This window comes from Panthera leo, chromosome A2 (genome assembly GCF_018350215.1).
Source record: "Panthera leo isolate Ple1 chromosome A2, P.leo_Ple1_pat1.1, whole genome shotgun sequence".
Taxonomy (NCBI): domain Eukaryota; kingdom Metazoa; phylum Chordata; class Mammalia; order Carnivora; family Felidae; genus Panthera; species Panthera leo.
Window position 1 is genome coordinate 129,944,432 of NC_056680.1, and position 18,472 is coordinate 129,962,903.

General features: G+C 41.7%; 1 protein-coding gene across 2 annotated transcripts; it reads left to right on the forward strand.

Annotated features, from left to right (window-relative positions):
* The first annotated feature begins 3,373 nt into the window (after positions 1–3,373).
* On the forward strand, positions 3,374–9,836 carry LSMEM1 (leucine rich single-pass membrane protein 1). 2 transcript variants are annotated; one of them, XM_042927623.1, is made up of 3 exons: positions 3,374–3,497; positions 5,233–5,361; positions 9,314–9,836. In XM_042927623.1, the coding sequence occupies exons 1-3, from the start codon at positions 3,374–3,376 to the stop codon at positions 9,442–9,444; spliced, it is 384 nt and encodes a 127-aa protein (XP_042783557.1). In that variant the 3' UTR covers positions 9,445–9,836. The 2 variants fall into 2 exon arrangements, 1 of the variants encoding a protein (XP_042783557.1); XR_006199563.1 differs by lacking the exons at positions 3,374–3,497; positions 5,233–5,361 and adding an exon at positions 8,982–9,087 and having other exon boundaries at positions 9,314–9,363.
* The last annotated feature ends 8,636 nt before the right edge of the window (positions 9,837–18,472 follow it).

Sequence of the window (18,472 nt, forward strand, 5' to 3'; positions counted from 1 at the left end):
TTTCTAGTTGTTCCTCCACTTTGTAACCGTTGATTAAGCTCCGGTATGAGATTTGAGCAATAGCAATTCCATTCCTAAAGGGGAAGCTAAGGCTTAAGGACGTTGAGTCAGAGATCCAAAAATGAACCACGTGCCAGTCACCACGCCTAAAATAGAAGCCATGGCTGGAATGATGATTCTATGATGTGACATACAAACCTTTATTGCTCATCAAATATTAGTACTCAGGATAATAAAGTATAAGAGATGATAAAATACAAAGCATTTCTTTGTAGAGTAGAATTTCTTTGAAGAGTAGAATCTGTGACCATGCATCAGTCATTGCTTATGATTTTATCTGTGAAAGGATAAGACTTGATTGATCTCTAAGACTCCTTTATTTTATATGCTGATGCTGCTTTTTAAAAAACGATCACTTCATGTCATTCCCTTAGGACTATTCCATGAAGTATATTTGGAATTCAGTAATATCAATATCAATGCTTCAGTAATATCTAATCTAAAATACTCTGAGAATTACATATTTTTGTTAATTAAAATTTCAGGATACCTGGAACACCTTGTTTAGTTATTAGCTTTGACTGATAAAAAGTTTAATTAGTCCATGTTTTTCTTAGGGTTTCAGGAGCATATTTTTTTACAAGTACTAGTGGGTTTTAGGTATGACTGGGGAATTCCTGGTTTTTAATGTTTCAGGATGCAGTTTACCCTGTTTATTTAAAATTTTTTTTTTAACGTTTATTTATTTTTGAGACAGAGAGAGAGACAGAGCATGAACGGGGGAGGGTCAGAGAGAGGGAGACACAGAATCTGAAACAGGCTCCAGGCTCCGAGCCATCAGCACAGAGCCCGACGTGGGGCTCGAACTCACAGACCGCGAGATCATGACCTGAGCCGGCAGCTTAACCGACTGAGCCACCCAGGTGTCCCCAGTTTACCCTGTTTAGTAAATGGCTGATCCTTTTTCAGATCTGTAGGTGTTCGCAACTTTTTTTTTCTGAATGTTTTCTCCTAACTCTATCTTTCTTCATTTTGCAACTGCTATTAAAGGAAAGATTTTTAATGTTAACAGTAAGTAAACAGTGTGTTGCTTCATATAAATGAAGGCACAAAGTTTATTGACTTTACCAGAGTCCAGATAGATATCACATGAGGATTTTTATCCTCAGTTTCTTTCTGTCATTGCATTTATTATTAACTGCCTCAAATTCTTTTGTAAATGGTGAGCTTCAAATCGTAAATAAAATATTTTAGCTGTTCCAACTTAACGTAAGTCATGGCTTATACATTTGACACTGAGTATTTGAAGAATAGGATTGGTGCCCACCCTGAGGAGTTCTCAGTCAACCAGGAAAGTCAAAGATGTAAGCAGTAAATGTTGTAAAATAGAATGTGTGTTCTGATGGAAGAAGGTACCGCATCCAGCAAAAGCACAAAGGAAAGGCAGGTTGATTCTTCGAGAGATGAGGTTTGAGCCAAGTCTTGAAAGAGGGTTAGGGAGGCACCTGCGTGGCTCAGTTGGTTAAGTGTCTGACCTCAGCTCAGGTCATGATCTCGCGGTCCATGAGTTCGAGCCCTGCGTCAGGCTCTGTGCTGACAGCTTGAAGCCTGGAGCCTGCTTTGGATTCTGTGTCTCCCTCTCTCTCTGCCTCTCCCCCACTCAGGCTCTGTCTCTCAAAAATGAATAAGCATTAAAAAATAAAAGAAGAGGGTGAGGGAGGGATGTAGAGAGGAAAGGGAAGACACAGTGAACTCTGAAGCAAGAGGTCTGCTTCCGGCTAGCTCTGCCTCTAAGTAAATGTGTGGTGTTGGGCATTCACCATCTGAGCATCCATTTCCTCCTCTGTGGGAAGGAGGGGGCCAGACTAGAGCGTGTCTACAGTCCCTTTCACATCAAAAAGTCCCTATGTCACCATTGGACTCATTTTATGAAGAGAGACCACCATGAAAGAGACAGTTTTGATGGTAATTTGAATTTGTCTTCCTAGAGCCCTTTATTTCATGTAATTAAAAGGGCACACATTCTCTGTTGTGCTAGAAGAGAACTAATAAAACAGACTTTATAAATAAACCCATTCGGGCTTTTCAGGTTTGCTGGAAGTGCTGTCATCAGAAAATATTACCTTAAATGTCAACCTCAGTTTTAAAATTCTTTACTATGGAAGTGGCCTCAATCTAAGGAAATTCGGAGGAAAGAGCCCTCAGACGTCCCGGAGTTTAGCCTCCGATCCGCTGCGCGGTTCCTCTTTATAGCACCCTAGCCTGCGAAATTTTTGTCTTGAGGACTCCCTGCCAGCATCTAATGGCTAAAGAATACATGTAAGGTGGAGACTCATATATACCATATTGAGCGAGAATGTAAAAATCGCAGTTATGTTTTAAAGCCTCATGCAATTAGGATGGTTTGCGGTAATATTCTCTTGCCCTCTCACGATCTGTCTTTGGGCCACAGGCCGACTAGCTTAGTTTTACCTTTCTGTATGTTTATACATAGTTTTCTTGTCCAAAGGATTTGAGGCATCTCACCAGAATATAAACAATGTGATAAAAGAAAACTATTTTATTTTTTCAATTTTTATTCATTTTTTGAAAGAGAGAGAGACAGAGACAGAGAACAAGTGGGGGAGGGGCAGAGAGAGAGGGAGACACAGAATCTGAAGCAGGCTCCAGGCTCTGAGCTGTCAACACAGAGCTCGACATGGGGCTGGAACCCATGAACTGTGAGATCATGACCTGAGCTGAAGTCGGATGTTTAACTGACTGAGCCACCCAGGTGCCCCTAATTTTGTAATTTATTTTAAAATAGTTTTCTTGCGGCACCTCAGTGAGCTTGGGCAGCTCAATCAGTTAAGCAACCTACTTCAGCCAGAGTCACGATTTCATGGTTTCACTCTTCATGAGTTTGAGCCCCGAATCGGGCTCCACCCTGTCCGCACAGAGCTTTCTTAGGATTCTCTCTCTCCATTCTCTGCCCCTCTCCAACTCATGCTCATGTGCTCTCTCTCTCTCGAAATGAATAAATAAAAACTTAAAAAAATTAATGAAATAAAATAAATTACAAAATTAAAAAGCAGGCTCAGGGAAAATAGCGAGAATTAAGAAATCTGAGGAGAGGTATAAAGGGCTCACATTGGGTGTCACAATTGAGTCTGAGCTTCCTGGCAAGCCAAGCAAAAAGAATAGGTACAACGTTGTCCCCAAAGGGAAATATTTTCTTCTGGACAAGCACAGCTTTTCTAGACCGTCAGCTGGAAATAATGCATGTGGGTGGTTCTTTCCGTGCCTGTCCAGCTTCCTGTGGCCTCTGATTCTTGTGCAGTGGGGCTCCCAGAGCCGGCCTTCTGTTTAGTGTCAGTGTTTTCTTCCAGGAACTATGAATCATTCCCAGGACACCAGCTCTCGAGGCATGCCTGAAGATCGAAAGCTTTATATTGTGGATTCCATAAATGACTTAAACAGACTGACCCTCTGTCCTGCTGGCTCACAGCATCTGCTCCGTATGTGTGCCTCCCAGGCTTGCTGGCTCTTCCTGGCTTCTAGGCCCCCTAAAAATAGTAAAGGCTAATCTGGACCTGTGGGTGTGGTGGGTGGCAGGGTGGGCATTAGGAACAGCTCAGTGCTGGAAATGCTTTTTATTATTAGTCAACTTCTGTGTTAGTTCTCTTAATATTTGACAGGCTTATGGGCTTTCTTGGGTCCTAAGCAAGATTTGGAATGTGTCTTCAAGAGTTCTGAGAAGTTTCTGTGGAGTGTTTCTCCCTGGAAAGGGCAGGGAAACTGCAGTGCTGGTCTTCCAAGAGGTTTGCTCATCCCCCTTGGCTGCTGTCGTGCCTTCCAGAGACCACGGCCAGGTCACAGTGGTGCCCACTTTCCAGGAGAAGTCTTACTTTGTAGTGCATTGCTGAGAAAATGCTCCATACATTCATCCAGATTTCAAGAAGTCATTAAATTTTGGGGGGGCATGAAGTCAACTTCATTTTCTACTTAAAAATCACAAATGGTCCCAATTAAAGGGTTAAAAAAAGGAGGAGAAAGGCAAAACAAAAATCCTCTAAATACTAAATGTGTACTTTGTTCCCTAAATATTGTGAACGAGCTCTCTCAGATCATTCTGAGCCCCATTTTTCCAGTTTAAACTCTGACTTTCAAACACAGGCCTTAATTTTCTACTAGTCGTTTGTTCCATTCCCATTCTAAACTCAGGTAATTCCAAATTTATATCTATTATTCCCCTTCTAAATCCTAATTGAGGTCTTGCTTTTTTCTTCATTTTAATGGGTTCAGACTTTCATCTGCTTCTACTGCAGTCAAGACTCCGCAGGAATAGGTGTTTGGGTACCAGCTTATGCCATTGCTTTGATTAGGAAGCAAAAGTTGTTGCGGGGTGACGCATGATGTATTTACACGGCCCAGGACCTAAGCCACCCACCTAGCTATTATCAAGTAGCACAGTGTGTGGGACCGATGCAAAGTAGGAGAGAATACAGAAAGGAAGTTAATGGTCTCCATGACCCCAAGTTCCTACAGTGCTTATTTAATTTAATTTGGGTGTTCCTAGGCAAACAGGCCTTACAAAATGATGGCCAAATGCAGACACTTCATGCTTTAGCTGCTTTATAAGCATACTTGCAGTCTCAGTGTAACTGTACAACATTTAAAAGAACCTTGTTTGCCAAGCAGGTTCATCCCAAAGACAGCTCTGAGAAACCCAGATACATCCGGGCCATTTTTCTATTTAAATGGATGTCAGCTTAACTTACTCCTATGGTGAAAGGCATTTCTGGGAGATACCCTAGAGCATTCAGCCTTCCACTCAGCATAGGTGTCCCAGCCAGCTGTATTTTACTCCCCTGTCACTTCAGAGAAGAGGGCAATACAGTCTCCATCACTCTGAAAGCTTAACACACATATCCTCTCCTACTCATCCAAAGAAAACCCACGTCCTGCCTCTTCAGTATTAACACCATCTTCAAAGAACTTTCCAAGGAGAGTGCTAAACCCTGCTTATTTTTTTGACTACCAAGGATGAAGAAGGTAAAAAATTCACAAAGAGCACCAAAGACATAAGTCCAAAGACATTCCTATGACATAAGTCACTTTCCAGGGTGATCACAGGGAAAAACGGGTGTATCCCTTACTCGGGTCTTTAACAGTGGGGGACTGTTCAGTTCTGCTGGCAAGGTGGATCCTGAGGAGTTTTTGTCATAGGTATTCTTGTTTGTTTCATGTTAGCTCTCCAGGAGAAAATCCCAGACGTTGGCACTAACTCAGGAAACGGAAGTCACAGTCTATTTTTTATGGGGCTGATAATTGTGCTGATTGTCAGTCTGGCACTGGTTTCCTTCGTGATCTTTCTAATAGGTAAGTACCACTGACACATTCTCGTTTCTTAAATGCTCTTACTTTGTTGCTGGTTGTTTAACTTTGCTCCTGTGAGGAGTCCATGCTTTTTGGCAATCGCTGCTACACTGGAAAGACAGACGGCAAGTGCCTGGCCCTGTGATTCTGGGGACGTAAGCCCACAGTGCCACAAGTTCATGAACAAGACATTAAATACTTCTATAAATTTCTTTTCTTTTTTTTTTTTAAAGTTTATTTATTTATTTTTAGAGAGTGAGCGTGAGAGAGCGAGCAAACACAAGCACATTAGTGGGGGAGGGGCAGAGAGCGAGGGAGAGATAGGATCCCAGGCTGACAAAGCAGAGCCTGACATGAGATCACCACCTAGGCCAAAATCAAGGGTCAGATGCTGAACTGACTGAGCCACCCAGGCGTCTCTATAGCTTTCCTTTCTTACTTGGGAGTCCCTGGCTGTCAAATGTTGATTCTAGTTTTTCTTAATCCAGTACATAATTGCTCCATTAATTCAGGTCTCTACCATAGAGTCACATTCAGGTTTCAAACTCCTTCCCAGGTTTTCTCACTTCCCAGAAATCTATTGGAAGCACTGAGGGCTTGTGCAAGGTCCCAGAGGCTGTGTTGGGGAGGTGATGAGGCCGCTTCTTTCCTGCTTGACACTCCCCCGGGCTGTATGACGACCTGCCCTCCCTGCTCTCAGCCTGGGCCTGACCTCTGCCATTGAGTGGTGGCTGGGCTGTCCCACATGGCGAGACCCCCCAGTCCCCAGGGCCACTCTCCTTTCTGCCTTGGCAGGGGCAGGGTGCTGTCCTTTCCTTCTGTGGGTTGCCCTCTCCCCTCAAACCCATCAGTTCTCTCTCTCAGCTAACCTCTGTGGGCCATTATCTGGATTTATTTCAGCTTCCTGCTGCCCTGAACCACGCCTTTTCCCCTGGGTCCTGAGGACCATCATTTATTTCTTCTGCCCTTTCCTGCTTTGCAGGCCCTGTAGCCTTCAAAAATCTTCAGTGAGAAGTGGAGCCCATGTCTTTGGAAGGCCTTTAATTTAAATTCATTCAGGATTAAAGGAGGTAGTGGTGGTGATGATGGGGGGAGACAGGTGGGCAGGGGGTGTGGCTCTTTTACAGCCTCAGACCCCTTCTCTTCCCCAAACTCCCTTCTCCTTCTGGCTTTTTATCTAGTCTGGGGTCAGGGCACGTGGGGAGGTGGGATATTTAACTGCTTCTCTCTGGCCCAGTCCATGCCCTCTCTAACTTAAAAGCTTCAATGGGAACTATCCTTACAATAATGGTGCCCTTGTCTCTGACTGTCCATTGAATGTGGGTTGTTCCTGAATCTTCAGGGCCAGAAAAAGCCCATGCATTACTCTGAATTCTGAAATGTTATACCAACAAAAATTAATGCTCCAAATATCATTCTGCCACACCCATCTGGGGTAATGACTGAGTTAAACTAGCAGGAAATTTTAGATATCCCTATCGGCAGGAGAGCCACCCAAAGGAACTTCTCTCTTCTGTGGAGCGACGGGTAATGAGGTTAAAGGTAATGATGATAAGAAGTGCTATATATCGAGCACTCATTTTCCCAGGCACTGTGCTAAGTAACACTTGATGTCTGTTTGCTCACAACCTCGTAACAACTCTAGGTCGTACGATCTACTATTATTCTGGTTTTACCGGTGCTGACACTGAGGCTTCGGTTAATCACCGTGCCTGAGGTCCACAACTAATAAGTGCCGAATCAGGGCCCAAAGACACTCCTGCCTGACTTCAAAGAGCATGCACTTTATTACTGTCATTATACCCCTCTTGTATAAATGTGATTTATGTTATATTTGCTGCTGGTGTTTTACGTTGAGAGCAAAGTCATACGAAGAAAGAAAAAGAAGATATGAACAAAGAAGAATGTCTTTTTTTTAATTTTTATTTTTTAACGTATTTATTTTTGAGACAGGGAGAGACAGAGCATGAACAGGGGAGGGTCAGAGAGAGGGCGACACAGAATCCGAAACAGGCTCCAGGCTCTGAGCTGTCAGCACAGAGCCCGACGCGGGGCTCGAACTCACGGACCGTGAGATCATGACCTGAGCCGAAGTCGGCCACTCAACCGACTGAGCCACCCAGGCACCCCAAGAAGAATGTCTTTCTTTGGGCTATTGCTCTGTGCCAGATACATAAATTCATTATCTTACATCTTTACCTCTTAAGATAGTATTTAGTATTTCTATTTTACTGACGTGAGACTAAGACCTAGAAATGTACCTCTCCATGTGTACCCTGCTAATCAGAGGCAGAACCAAGATTCAAACCCTGACCTGTCTGGCTCCAAAGCTTCCCTGCCCTCCATTGCCTATGTTGAAGAAATAAAACAAGGACTTCCTGTGGTTTTCAGACAAACCTTAACTCAGCCTCAGAGTGGAGTTGGCACAGGCCTCTGGAAATGAACTTGGCCTGTGCTCATCTTTAACAAAGAAACCATTTTGCTCTCAGTGGGATTTAGTGCAAATTTGTAGTCTTTTCACTGACGTGAAAGAACCTGTATTCTTTATAACTGGTATTTTTATGTAAGAGGGAAAAGACTTATTTTATACTTGATTACATTCTTATTAAACCATTGGACCTTATGTTTTTGTCATAATCTCTGTCCTAAAAAGGAATAATGGGCTACAAGAGTAGATTACTATATATGCCTCTGGTAACAAATTCTAGTGGCCAAGCAGTCTATTCCAGAGAATACTAGGTTCCTGGGATGTTGTTGTTGCCTGAGGGAAGAAGGATTCTATGGTCAAAGGAGGTTGATAATTGCTGAGTTAGATAATGCTCAAATTGTTTTTTTTTTTACTTCTTGTGAGTTTCCAAGAGGCAGATCAGTGCAAAATTTTTCTCTAACATTTTTGCACATGGAACTCTTTTTCTTTTTTGGAATTTAATTTGGAATCAGTGTATCGTGGAACACACTCAAGCCAGCCCGGCTGCTGCTTCCTTCTCTGTTTGACTTATGTTCCACTAGGAGGTTCCCAAGAGGGGAAAGGATATTATGTGTTATGAATTTACTTCAGTTTCACATTTTTCCCCAGAAGCAAGTGATTTTTCTGCCTGGCTCTGTAGTTAATCTCAATTAAGATCCTTCCTTCATGTTTTAGACCATAATTCATCCAGCATAGTTTTGCAGACATGGGGAAGAAGCAGCTTCTGGGCAACCATTTGTCCCAAGCCTGGAAGGGGAAGCTCTTCTATCTAGTTTACTTTCCCACATTAGTTTATCCACTAAGCCTCGTGGCATACTACCAGCAACATTAGTTGGGGGAAAAAAAACTTGCTTAAAATGGAAATAATAAGAAGCTCAAATATTAAGTATGGATTTTTTTGCTGCATTTCCTGGAAATTTTAACCTCTGATGAGTATGGAGTAACCTCCATAGCTTATTTTGTTGCCAAGAGTTCTGTTTATTTTGAAAATACAGTCTCTGTTCTTAGGATGGTCCGAGGGGAATTACTACATGTTCATTTATGGGCTGGTAATTCAGAACCAGCAGAGCTATGTCAAAATAGGCTGAAACCCAGAAAACCTCATTTCCCAACGAGGAGCCAAAAACCTCTGGAGAAGAGCGCTCTAAGAAGACGATGTAACAATCACTTCTCTGATATGCTCCCAATGAGACTAGCTGGTGGTTTCCTTTGGTGGCTCACAGTGAAGTTTCTCAGCCAAAATCTGTGTGGAGCTGCCAAAGGTAGTCGAGGCTGGGCACAATAAATTGTAAAAGTAATGCACTTTGGTAGACAGCTTTAGTCTTCGGCGATTTCTCTCCCTGGCTTGTGGGCTGCGTGGGTTATTGGAGCAGGGGACTTGCCAAGGGGGCCTTTCAGCACTTGGCTAAGCACCAACACAAGGCACTAGCGGGTCCCGACGGAACATACTGGCTATCAATGTAACACAGTCTGTTTTCTGTTTTGAAGTTCAAACTGGAAACAAGATGGATGATGTGTCGAGAAGACTAACAGCTGAGGGAAAGGACATAGACGATCTTAAGAAAATCAACAGCATGATTGTAAAGCGACTCAATCAACTGGACGCGGAACAAAACTAAAGAAATGAGCTTCTAAAAGCAGCCGCCAGGACCTGAGCTCCGCGCTTTATTGGGTGTGCAGGGGCTTATGAACTGAGCATGCGCATTTCTGCAGGCAACAGACCATCTGGTTAGTGATCCCAACCCTGGGGCCAAGTTAATGCTGTAGGGTTGGGAGCGACTCCAAGGCAAAGGGGTTTGGGGATAGCAACCAGAAAAAGGGCTCGTTGTATGCTGTGTCCTTCTGCTTTATTGGGGTTAAGGGTGGCCGTTATGGAGGAGAACCAATAGTAAGCCAGAGAATTTGGCTCTGTACGTACAACTTCTCTTACAAAAGGAGCTTTCATCACCAGAACAAGTTCCCTGTGCCAGTGAGGTTCATGGTGCCTCATGCATCTTTATGAATTCCTGTGACAGCCTCATGGTTTCATTGAAGTATGTGTTTTCAAGGGAACCAGGTGTTAACTCTTTTCAATAAAAGAAAATTTGCTCAGGTGATTAAACTTTGACTCTTATTTCCCCAGGGACAGGGGGGTGGGTGGATTTCAGAGCTAGTTGCGTTCTGGTATTTGCTAGCAGTAGTTATATGTGTAATGGTAGGGTGGGGGTCAAAAGAGAGAGACTAATGTATTCAACTAATGTTTATTGAGCTCTTACTGTGTGCAAACCATCTACTTTAGAAGAACTTCTGTTCGATTTGGGAACAAACAGAATGTATTGTTATATATAAATTATATAAGCTTAGTTGGCTTCCTTTCTCATGAAAAAAAAAATTCCTTCAATGTTCTGCTGATTAATTTTGAAGAAACCTGATAGGTTTGTGGTCGTTACTAAACTATAGTAGCAAATTGTATATTTGGAATATTTGGAACCTGCTCTGTTTTAGCACAAAAGGTAATGTATACAGTTTATGATCTAAAACATGGTGTGATATAAATAAGCTTAAAAAAGTAAATGAATCTTGGCACCCCTGGGTGGCTCAGTAAGTTAAACATCTGACTCTTGATTTTGGCTCAGGTCATGATTCCAGGGTCTTGAGATCAAGCCCTGCTTTGGACTCTTCATTGAGCATGGAGTCTATTTGGGATTTTCACTCTCTCTCTCTCTCTAATAATAATAATAATAATAATAATAATAATAATAATAAATAATTGACTACAAAAATCACAGTGTTAGAAAATCTTTTATATAATACAAATATATTGCACAAGTTTATTGATGAATGTATTGTGATTCTGTCATTTTGGGTTGGTCAAAGACCTGTCAGTTGACCCCCAAGGTAAAAACATACACATACATACATTTTATAACACTAAATAATTAATCAAATAACACAAGACATTTTACTTACACATTTTTGCACTCAAAAACGTTTGTCCTGGATACTCACTTTCTTAAATTGATAGATACTATATAGGCTATGTTAATAATCTAAAATTTGTGTTCACTGGGAAATCCTTATTGAATTGTTGATGGGTTGTAGCAAAATAATTTATCAGGATTTGTTGTAACATTATTGTAGAAATGACAGAAGAAGTGAAGCAACAACTTTTTAAAAATTTACCCATTTCTGGGGAGCATAGGTGGCTTAGTTGGGTAAGCATTTGACTCTTGATTTCGGCTCAGGTCATGATCCCACAGTCATAAGATTGAGCCCTGCCTGGGGCTCTGTGCTGAGAGCACAGCTTGAAATTCTGTCTCTATCCCCCTCTCTCTGTCCCTCACCCACTCACACTCATGCACATACTCTCTGTCTCAAAATAAATAAGCATTATATATATATATATATATATATATATACACATATATATGTGTATATATATGCACATATATATGTACTGTGTGCAAACTATATATATATATATATATATATATATATATATATATATAGGCCCATTTCTTCCCTGGAATCTGTTTGCACTTGTTATGTTTTTTTTTTTCTTTCAATTTACAGTGGGTGTATTTTGTGCCCAGTAACAAATGATCTTCATTCCAATAAATTTATAATTTTCATAGCATGAAGTAGGGTCTCATAAATCATTTCACCTGTCTTTTGTGGCTCTGTTCTTTGGAATCTGCACTGGCCTGTCTATACAACATAGACGGATGGAGCCATGGTCACAGCCTGGAAAACTCCAGTCACCAGAGCTCTTGATATTTGGCCTCACAGATTAACAATTTCCATTGACCCTGTGTTGTTTTTTTTTTTTAATTTTTTTAAATGTTTATTCATTTTTTGAGAGAGAGAGAGAGAGAGAGAGAGAGACAGACAGAGCATGAGTGGGGGATGGGCAGAGAGAGAGGGAGACACAGAATTCGAAGCAGGCTCCAGGCTCTGAGCTGTCAGCACAGACCCTAGACATGGGGCTCGAACTCATGAACCCCAAGATCATGACTTGGCCGAAGTCAGACGCTTAACAGAATGAACCACCCAGGTGCCCCACCCCACCCCTCATTGACCCTGTTTTGAAACGTTGGGTGGCTATTTGTCCACATGTAGGCTTTTTTTTTTTTTTTTTTCCTTCAGCACAGGGATTTTAATTTGCCATAAAGGCTGTTATTGGAACAACTAGCAAAATCTGAATAAGGTTTGTAGATTAGATAATAGTATTATGTCAATGTTCATTTCCTGATTTTAATAATTATATCATGATTATGTAAGAGACTGGCCTGTTTTTAAGAAACATACATGGAAGCATTTAAGGACAAAGGGACATCATGTCTTCAAACCCAAAAAGGTTCAGAAAGGTGTGCGTGTGTGTGTGTGTATAAAATAACCATGGTACATGTTAACATTTGGAGAATTTTTTAAATGAAACTGTTTTTTCTTTCTTTTTCAACAGCTTTCTTGAGCTATTATTGACATATAAAAATTGTACGTATTTAAGGTATACAACTTGATGTTTTGATATATGTATGCATTGTTCAATGAGCACCGCAATTAAGCTAATTAACATATTCATCACCTGTATAGTCACCATCTGTGTATTGGGGGCACATTTGGCGGGGTGAGAATATTTAAAATCTATCCTCTTAACAAATTTCAGGTATACAATACAGTTTTGTTGATTGTCATCACCATGCTGGACATAAGGTCTTGAGAACGTATTCATCTTGCATTACTGAAACTTGGTACCCTGTGCCTACGTAGCAGTCAAATATGGCAGCTGGGACAGGGGCTGGGGAGCCCAGCTTCCTGGTTCAAATTCTGCTGCCACTATTTACCATGGGTTTGGGAAAATTAACCTCTGGTTCTTCATAAACAAAATTGGATAATTATAAAATCTATTTCTTAGTAGTGTTGGGAGGCTTAAAAGAGATGGTAAAGGACTTAAAGCTATCGGAAAGAAAGTAACTACTAGCTGTTACTGTAATTATTACTAATGTTCAAAGTAGTAAGTATCGTATAGTGGAAATAACCCACTACAGTTAAACCTCTACATTAAATCTTTGGGACTTAAAGCCAAAATACATTTTCTGCTGCACTGTTTAAGACCATAGCATCCTTATCTCATCTGGCCCATCTGATAAGGTAAGAGCTTTTTAGCAAAAAACTTACTGTGCTATAAGAGGTGATCAATAAACGCAGGAGGGTTTATTGTTTACCAAATAAGCTAGTCTGAAGAACGTAAGGATCCACATTTGCCTACCTGAGTTGAAGCCAGAAATCTGTCTGCCCTGCACTAATAACCTGACCACAAGATTCAATGGCAGGAGGGAGCTGGTACACTAATGTGAGGCAAAGGAAGACAAAAAGAAACAGAAGAGACAGCTGATCTGAGCCCTGCCATGATAGGAAAAGAACATTTTGTATCGTTCTTTAGACTCTGTATGTGTTCACAAGAGGCTAAGAGAGAAGTTTTTTTCCTGACAGTGGGCTGTACTGTGATGGAAGGATTATACACATCTTCTGCCCCCAGGGCCATGCACTTTATATTTCACCTTCCTATACCGCTCAAATTGTTCTACATTGACAACCACCTGCTCAAATTGTTCTACATTGACAACCACCTGCAGGTGAGCCTGGCCCAGCCCTTCCCACCACACTCTGCTGTTCACACCTGGAGGCCACTGGGGCACAGAGTAACCTGGAACCAGGAGGCCCCAGCTTCCCAGTGTGGCTGCTGAGCTGCAATTGAGCGGACACACATTACTGATTTCTCCGGAAAAGACCAAGGTCATCTGTCCGAGATTCTTCCAGTGGACACCAATCTCCAAAGCAAGGCTTTTGGGTAAGAACAAAGCAAACCTGGAGGGTTAAAAATAACACAAAACAATTGTTTTACTAAAAATAACCTGTGGAAAAGGGAAGAATATTGGTGTGCATGTCATGCAGAGGTGTCTTCGGAAATACGGCACAAAACATTGTGTTCTATCCCACTGTTATTGCTTAGAAAGATAATTGCAGTGGAAACAGGACCTCTCTGAGTTAGGGTGTATAAAATAGTTTTATTCCACCTTAACGTAATGACCCCAATTTAAATTCAGTCGAGGATGAGCAAAAGAGAGATCAGAAAAGATTGGCAATCTATCTCTTTTGTGAATGAGTTTGTGCAAAAGAAGCTGTGAAAAAGAGAAAGGACCAGGAGCTATCTTTTCACAGAGTCAGGAAGTGTATTTTTTGAAACAGAGGAAAAATGAAAATATTCTTATTGGCACCTGTGCTTCCCCTTATTCTTGGTGACGATAAAATCTTGTCAGTAAAAAAAAATTTATGGGGAAAACATTATGGAGATATTCTACTTTTTTGAAGGTGAAAATGATGTTTAAAGACGTGATGAAAAAGCAAGTGAGAACAAACTTGATTCCCTGGAACAAGTGGGAATTGAGAGTATGTGCCGTACCCAGTAGTGTGGGCTGTGCTGGGCTTCTCTGAGCCGGTGCTGCAGAGGACCCAAGAGGAGCCAAAGTGCGGTTCCTTCTGCAAATTGGCTTCTCACTTATGTCATATGGTACGTTAGGAACCAATTATTTTCCAACCTGGGGAAGTCAGATGGGACATTACCTTTGGTTGGGGATGGAGGGCATTTTGATAAGCATGAAGATTTTATGAGGAACAACTGTTCAAATAAATCCACGTCAATTGCGTATACTAGCAATACTTCAGCACCTGATTCTAATACTCTGTCCTAATGTCTTACTCTGGCAGGCCTTGGCATTTAAGACTTCTTAAGGAAACTTTGTTCCCTGAACTGAAAGGTTTGGTTAACACCCCCATGTTTCTTACTTTTAAATTACGAATAGCCAGAGAAAACAGACGGAAGCATTTAATGCGTTGTATTGCTAACGGCTTGGCTGGTTTCTTTACATTCTTTTTTTAATCACAAGAGGAGACTGATTTCTTAAAAATGGGTTAGATGATTACTTCAGCCTGAAAAAAATACTTAAAAATACTCTCTTGTTTTCTATTTGGTCTACAGAACAAGTAAATTGTAATCACTGGAAATGGTGGGGGGGGGAGGGTAGAATGTGCAAATAAGAGGAAGAAACCAGTATCGACCTGTAACCACAAACAGGAGATAGCAGTTCACAGCGTGTCCATTGAGAGAGCACCTGGGAGGCTTTAAAAAGCCCCTGATTCCTGGACTCTACTCTCAGAGATTTGGATCTAGAAGGCAGGGAGTGGGATAGGAAGCTCATGTGTTTAAAGAGTTGCTGTGGTGATGGGTCTGGCGCTCAGTTTGGATTGGTGGCTGTGTAGATCATGGATTTGGAGTAAACTTGGGTTTGGATTCTGGTCCTGCACATGAGTAACAGTGTAGTCTTGACCTCTCTTCACTTCCTCAATTTCCTTGATTTTTAGGATGCTCCTATGTAACACAGAGGAGTATTGCTTCCAGTGAGAACAGGAAATTTGATAAGTTATTCAGGCTCTGTAGTGTTTATAATTCGCTAATAAATTGTACTTTTAAAAGGGGGACCACATGATCATTTGTGGATAATATTTTTTAAAGTGTTTATTAATTTATTTTGGGGGAGACACACATACACACACACACACACACACACACACACCATGAGTGGGAGATGGGCAGAGAGAGGGAGAGGGAGGGTGGAGGGGAGGGAGGCAGAGAGAGAGAGAGGGAGAGAGGGAGAGAATGTCAAGCAGGCTCCACACTCAGCATGGAGCTTGACTCGGGGCTCAATCTCACAACTGTGAGAACATGACCTGAGCTGAAATCAAGAGTCAAATGCTTAACTGACTGAGCCACCCAAGTGCTCCTGGATAATATTTTTAATCTCCAGGGAACACTAATGATCTTTTGTCAAAGGACCCACAAATGTCTTAAGAAGAACACTTTGTACTTTTCATTTCCTTCCTCTCCACCCCCCACCATGTTCAGACCTTCTCAACTGCACTTGGCTTAGGCTCCAGGTTAAGAGGCTATTCCTCTTAAGGGCTCTGAAGAGCCCTTGAAAGCTTTCCTGATAGCAGATGTAAGAACTCAGGAACGCTGAAAGGTAAGGCACCTGAGGAGAAGCCACTTCCTGCCCCAGGAGATCAGAAGAGGATTATTCTCATAGTAGCAGCTTTGTGATAGCATGACCTATGGGCTTACTTGAAATGTGAGACTTGAAAACTTGAACAGGCTGGTAGACTGTCCAGCAGTTTGTCTTTTCACATACATTGAAATGTTGTGTCTTTGATCTTGATCTAAAGACACAAAGGATTCAGATTTTAGATTTTTGCTTGAGATAGTGCTGCTGGCGGCTGCTCGTGAGAATGGCCCTGCCCTTGCCCCATCCAAGCTCATTACGTCAGAGTCCACCTTGTCTTCATTTTGAATGAGAACCTCCTGTCTTCAGTAGATTCAGCTGAAGACATTGTATGGGTCCTTTGACAGAATATGGATGTTCCCTAGGGATTAGCATTAATGCTGAGGAATGGTCAGATGTCCCTCCTCCTTGATGTAACAGTTATACCTGACTTAGAAACAACTCTACAGAGGTGGTGAGATAAAAAAAAAAAAAGAAAGAGAATACCAAAATATTCAACGATTAACTGAAACCAGTGATAGTTATGGCCAATGAAGTGAGGTGAATGATGAATTCCATCCTCAGCACCTGAGGAACAAAAACAAGCGGTGGGGAATGAGTAGTGACTCTGTTAATTCAGCGCGATACATCTCTTCAAACTGCAAAGACAGTACAACTGGTCTTAAGTGTAAATTTTCTGTCTTTGCAAGAGTTAATTTGTATTGCCCCTGAATGTCCCCCACCATCGAAAAGAAATCAAACTGGACCTCTAGGAAGTCACATAACTGGTTGGAAGGAAATTCCCAGAAACTTCTACCTTTTTTATTAAAAAAAATTTTTTTTAACGTTTTATTTATTTTTGAGACAGGGAGAGACAGAGCATGAACAGGGGAGGGTCAGAGAGAGGGAGACACAGAATCTGAAACAGGCTCCAGGCTCTGAGCTGTCAGCACAGAGCCCGACGCGGGGCTTGAACTCACGGACCGCGAGATCATGACCTGAGCTGAAGTCAGACGCTTAACCGACTGAGCCACCCAGGCGCCCCAGGAAACTTCTACCTTTGTTTCGTTTTGCTCTGCTTTGCTTTGCTTTACTTCTTTCTTCCCTTCAAAGTTGGTCTTCCCAATAAAATACTAAGGATTTTTCTGTAGACATTTGCTTTCAGACCAGGAATGGGGGCAGTAGGATGTGAAGGTGAATAAGGGCAGAGAAAGCAGCCATGGTGTGAAGTGAGGAGCCCACTTGCAAGGCGGCAGTGCTTGAAGTCTTCCCAGATGGAGGAAGACATGGGCTGTTCTGTCTTCCCTGATACATAAGAAGGCATGGGCTGTGGGAAAGGAAGTCATGATCCTAATTTTTCTTTGTTTTTTTTGGCTTCCTCTGACTCTCATGTCCCTTTTTAAATTTCAAAGCATAATGCATTATTCATGCATGAATCCTCAAAGACATGGATTGTAACAGGCTTGTTCCATCAGGAATATTCTTTCTGAATGTGGAGAGCTGCAGCCACAGAGTATTTATTGTCTGATGAACAAAGGGAGCAACAAAGGGGCCAAACAATGGAAAAAGCAGTTAATACTTTAATTATGGCTCCTCAAATGCTAAAAATGTCTGGTTTTCCATGTCCTAAAGTGGTTTTAAATATCACCACAGAGTAAATTATAATTCTATTCCACATCCTTGCTCTCCCAAACTTCTTTAATATTGATGAGTTGGGGTCAACTTCTGAATCACCCAAGGGCTCAAAAATGGTTTCTTATAGACTCAGAAATAAACAAGGAAGAAAAGACATTAGGTAGCCTTTGAGGTACAATCTAGGACCTATTTTTAAACCTTCAGTACAGATGGTAGAAAACCTAGGTTCTTTCCATATTACTTGTAGAAGTCACAAAGGAATCTTTCATCAACTTGATGCAATCTGTTCCTCCTTTGAACCTAGAACTTCATCTGAACCACTCAGATTTTGCCTTGTCATTATGTACTTGTGTTTTCTTGACTCTTTCATCTGGGCTTCCTCAGGGGAAAGCATATTGCTCAATAATGTGAATTTGTGTAATTGAATTAAGCTAGGAAGTCTTTCCAGTTTGCTTGCATTGCTTGATTTGCAATTAGAACAAAGTGGTGCTCACTAACAGGAGAGGAGGGACACCTGGTGGCAGTAGGTTATTTCAGAGGAAGGAGGTCACTTTGAAGGGAGGAAAGAAGGCAAGAGCTAAAATCCAGTGTGTGATATCCAAGGGACCGTGAATGGTTATATTGGACATAGAACAGCTGAGAGCTTACGTCTGGGGGAAATGGCTATTAGGCTAGAAGGCCACATAGACAGAGGTGAAGAATGTGTGGTTTGGAGATGAAGAACCTACCTTTGAATCTGGTTCTGCTGCTCACCAGCTGTGTGACCTTGGCTAAATTACTTACCTTTTCTGAGCTTTGGTCATTTACTAATAGAATGGGAATAATCCTACCTAATAAGGTTGCTGTAATAATTGGACAAAATGATGCCTAGTACTTGGAACATTTAATTAAGGAGGGTGGCTGTTATTTTTCTTATTTACAGCAAAAAGGTGAGAGC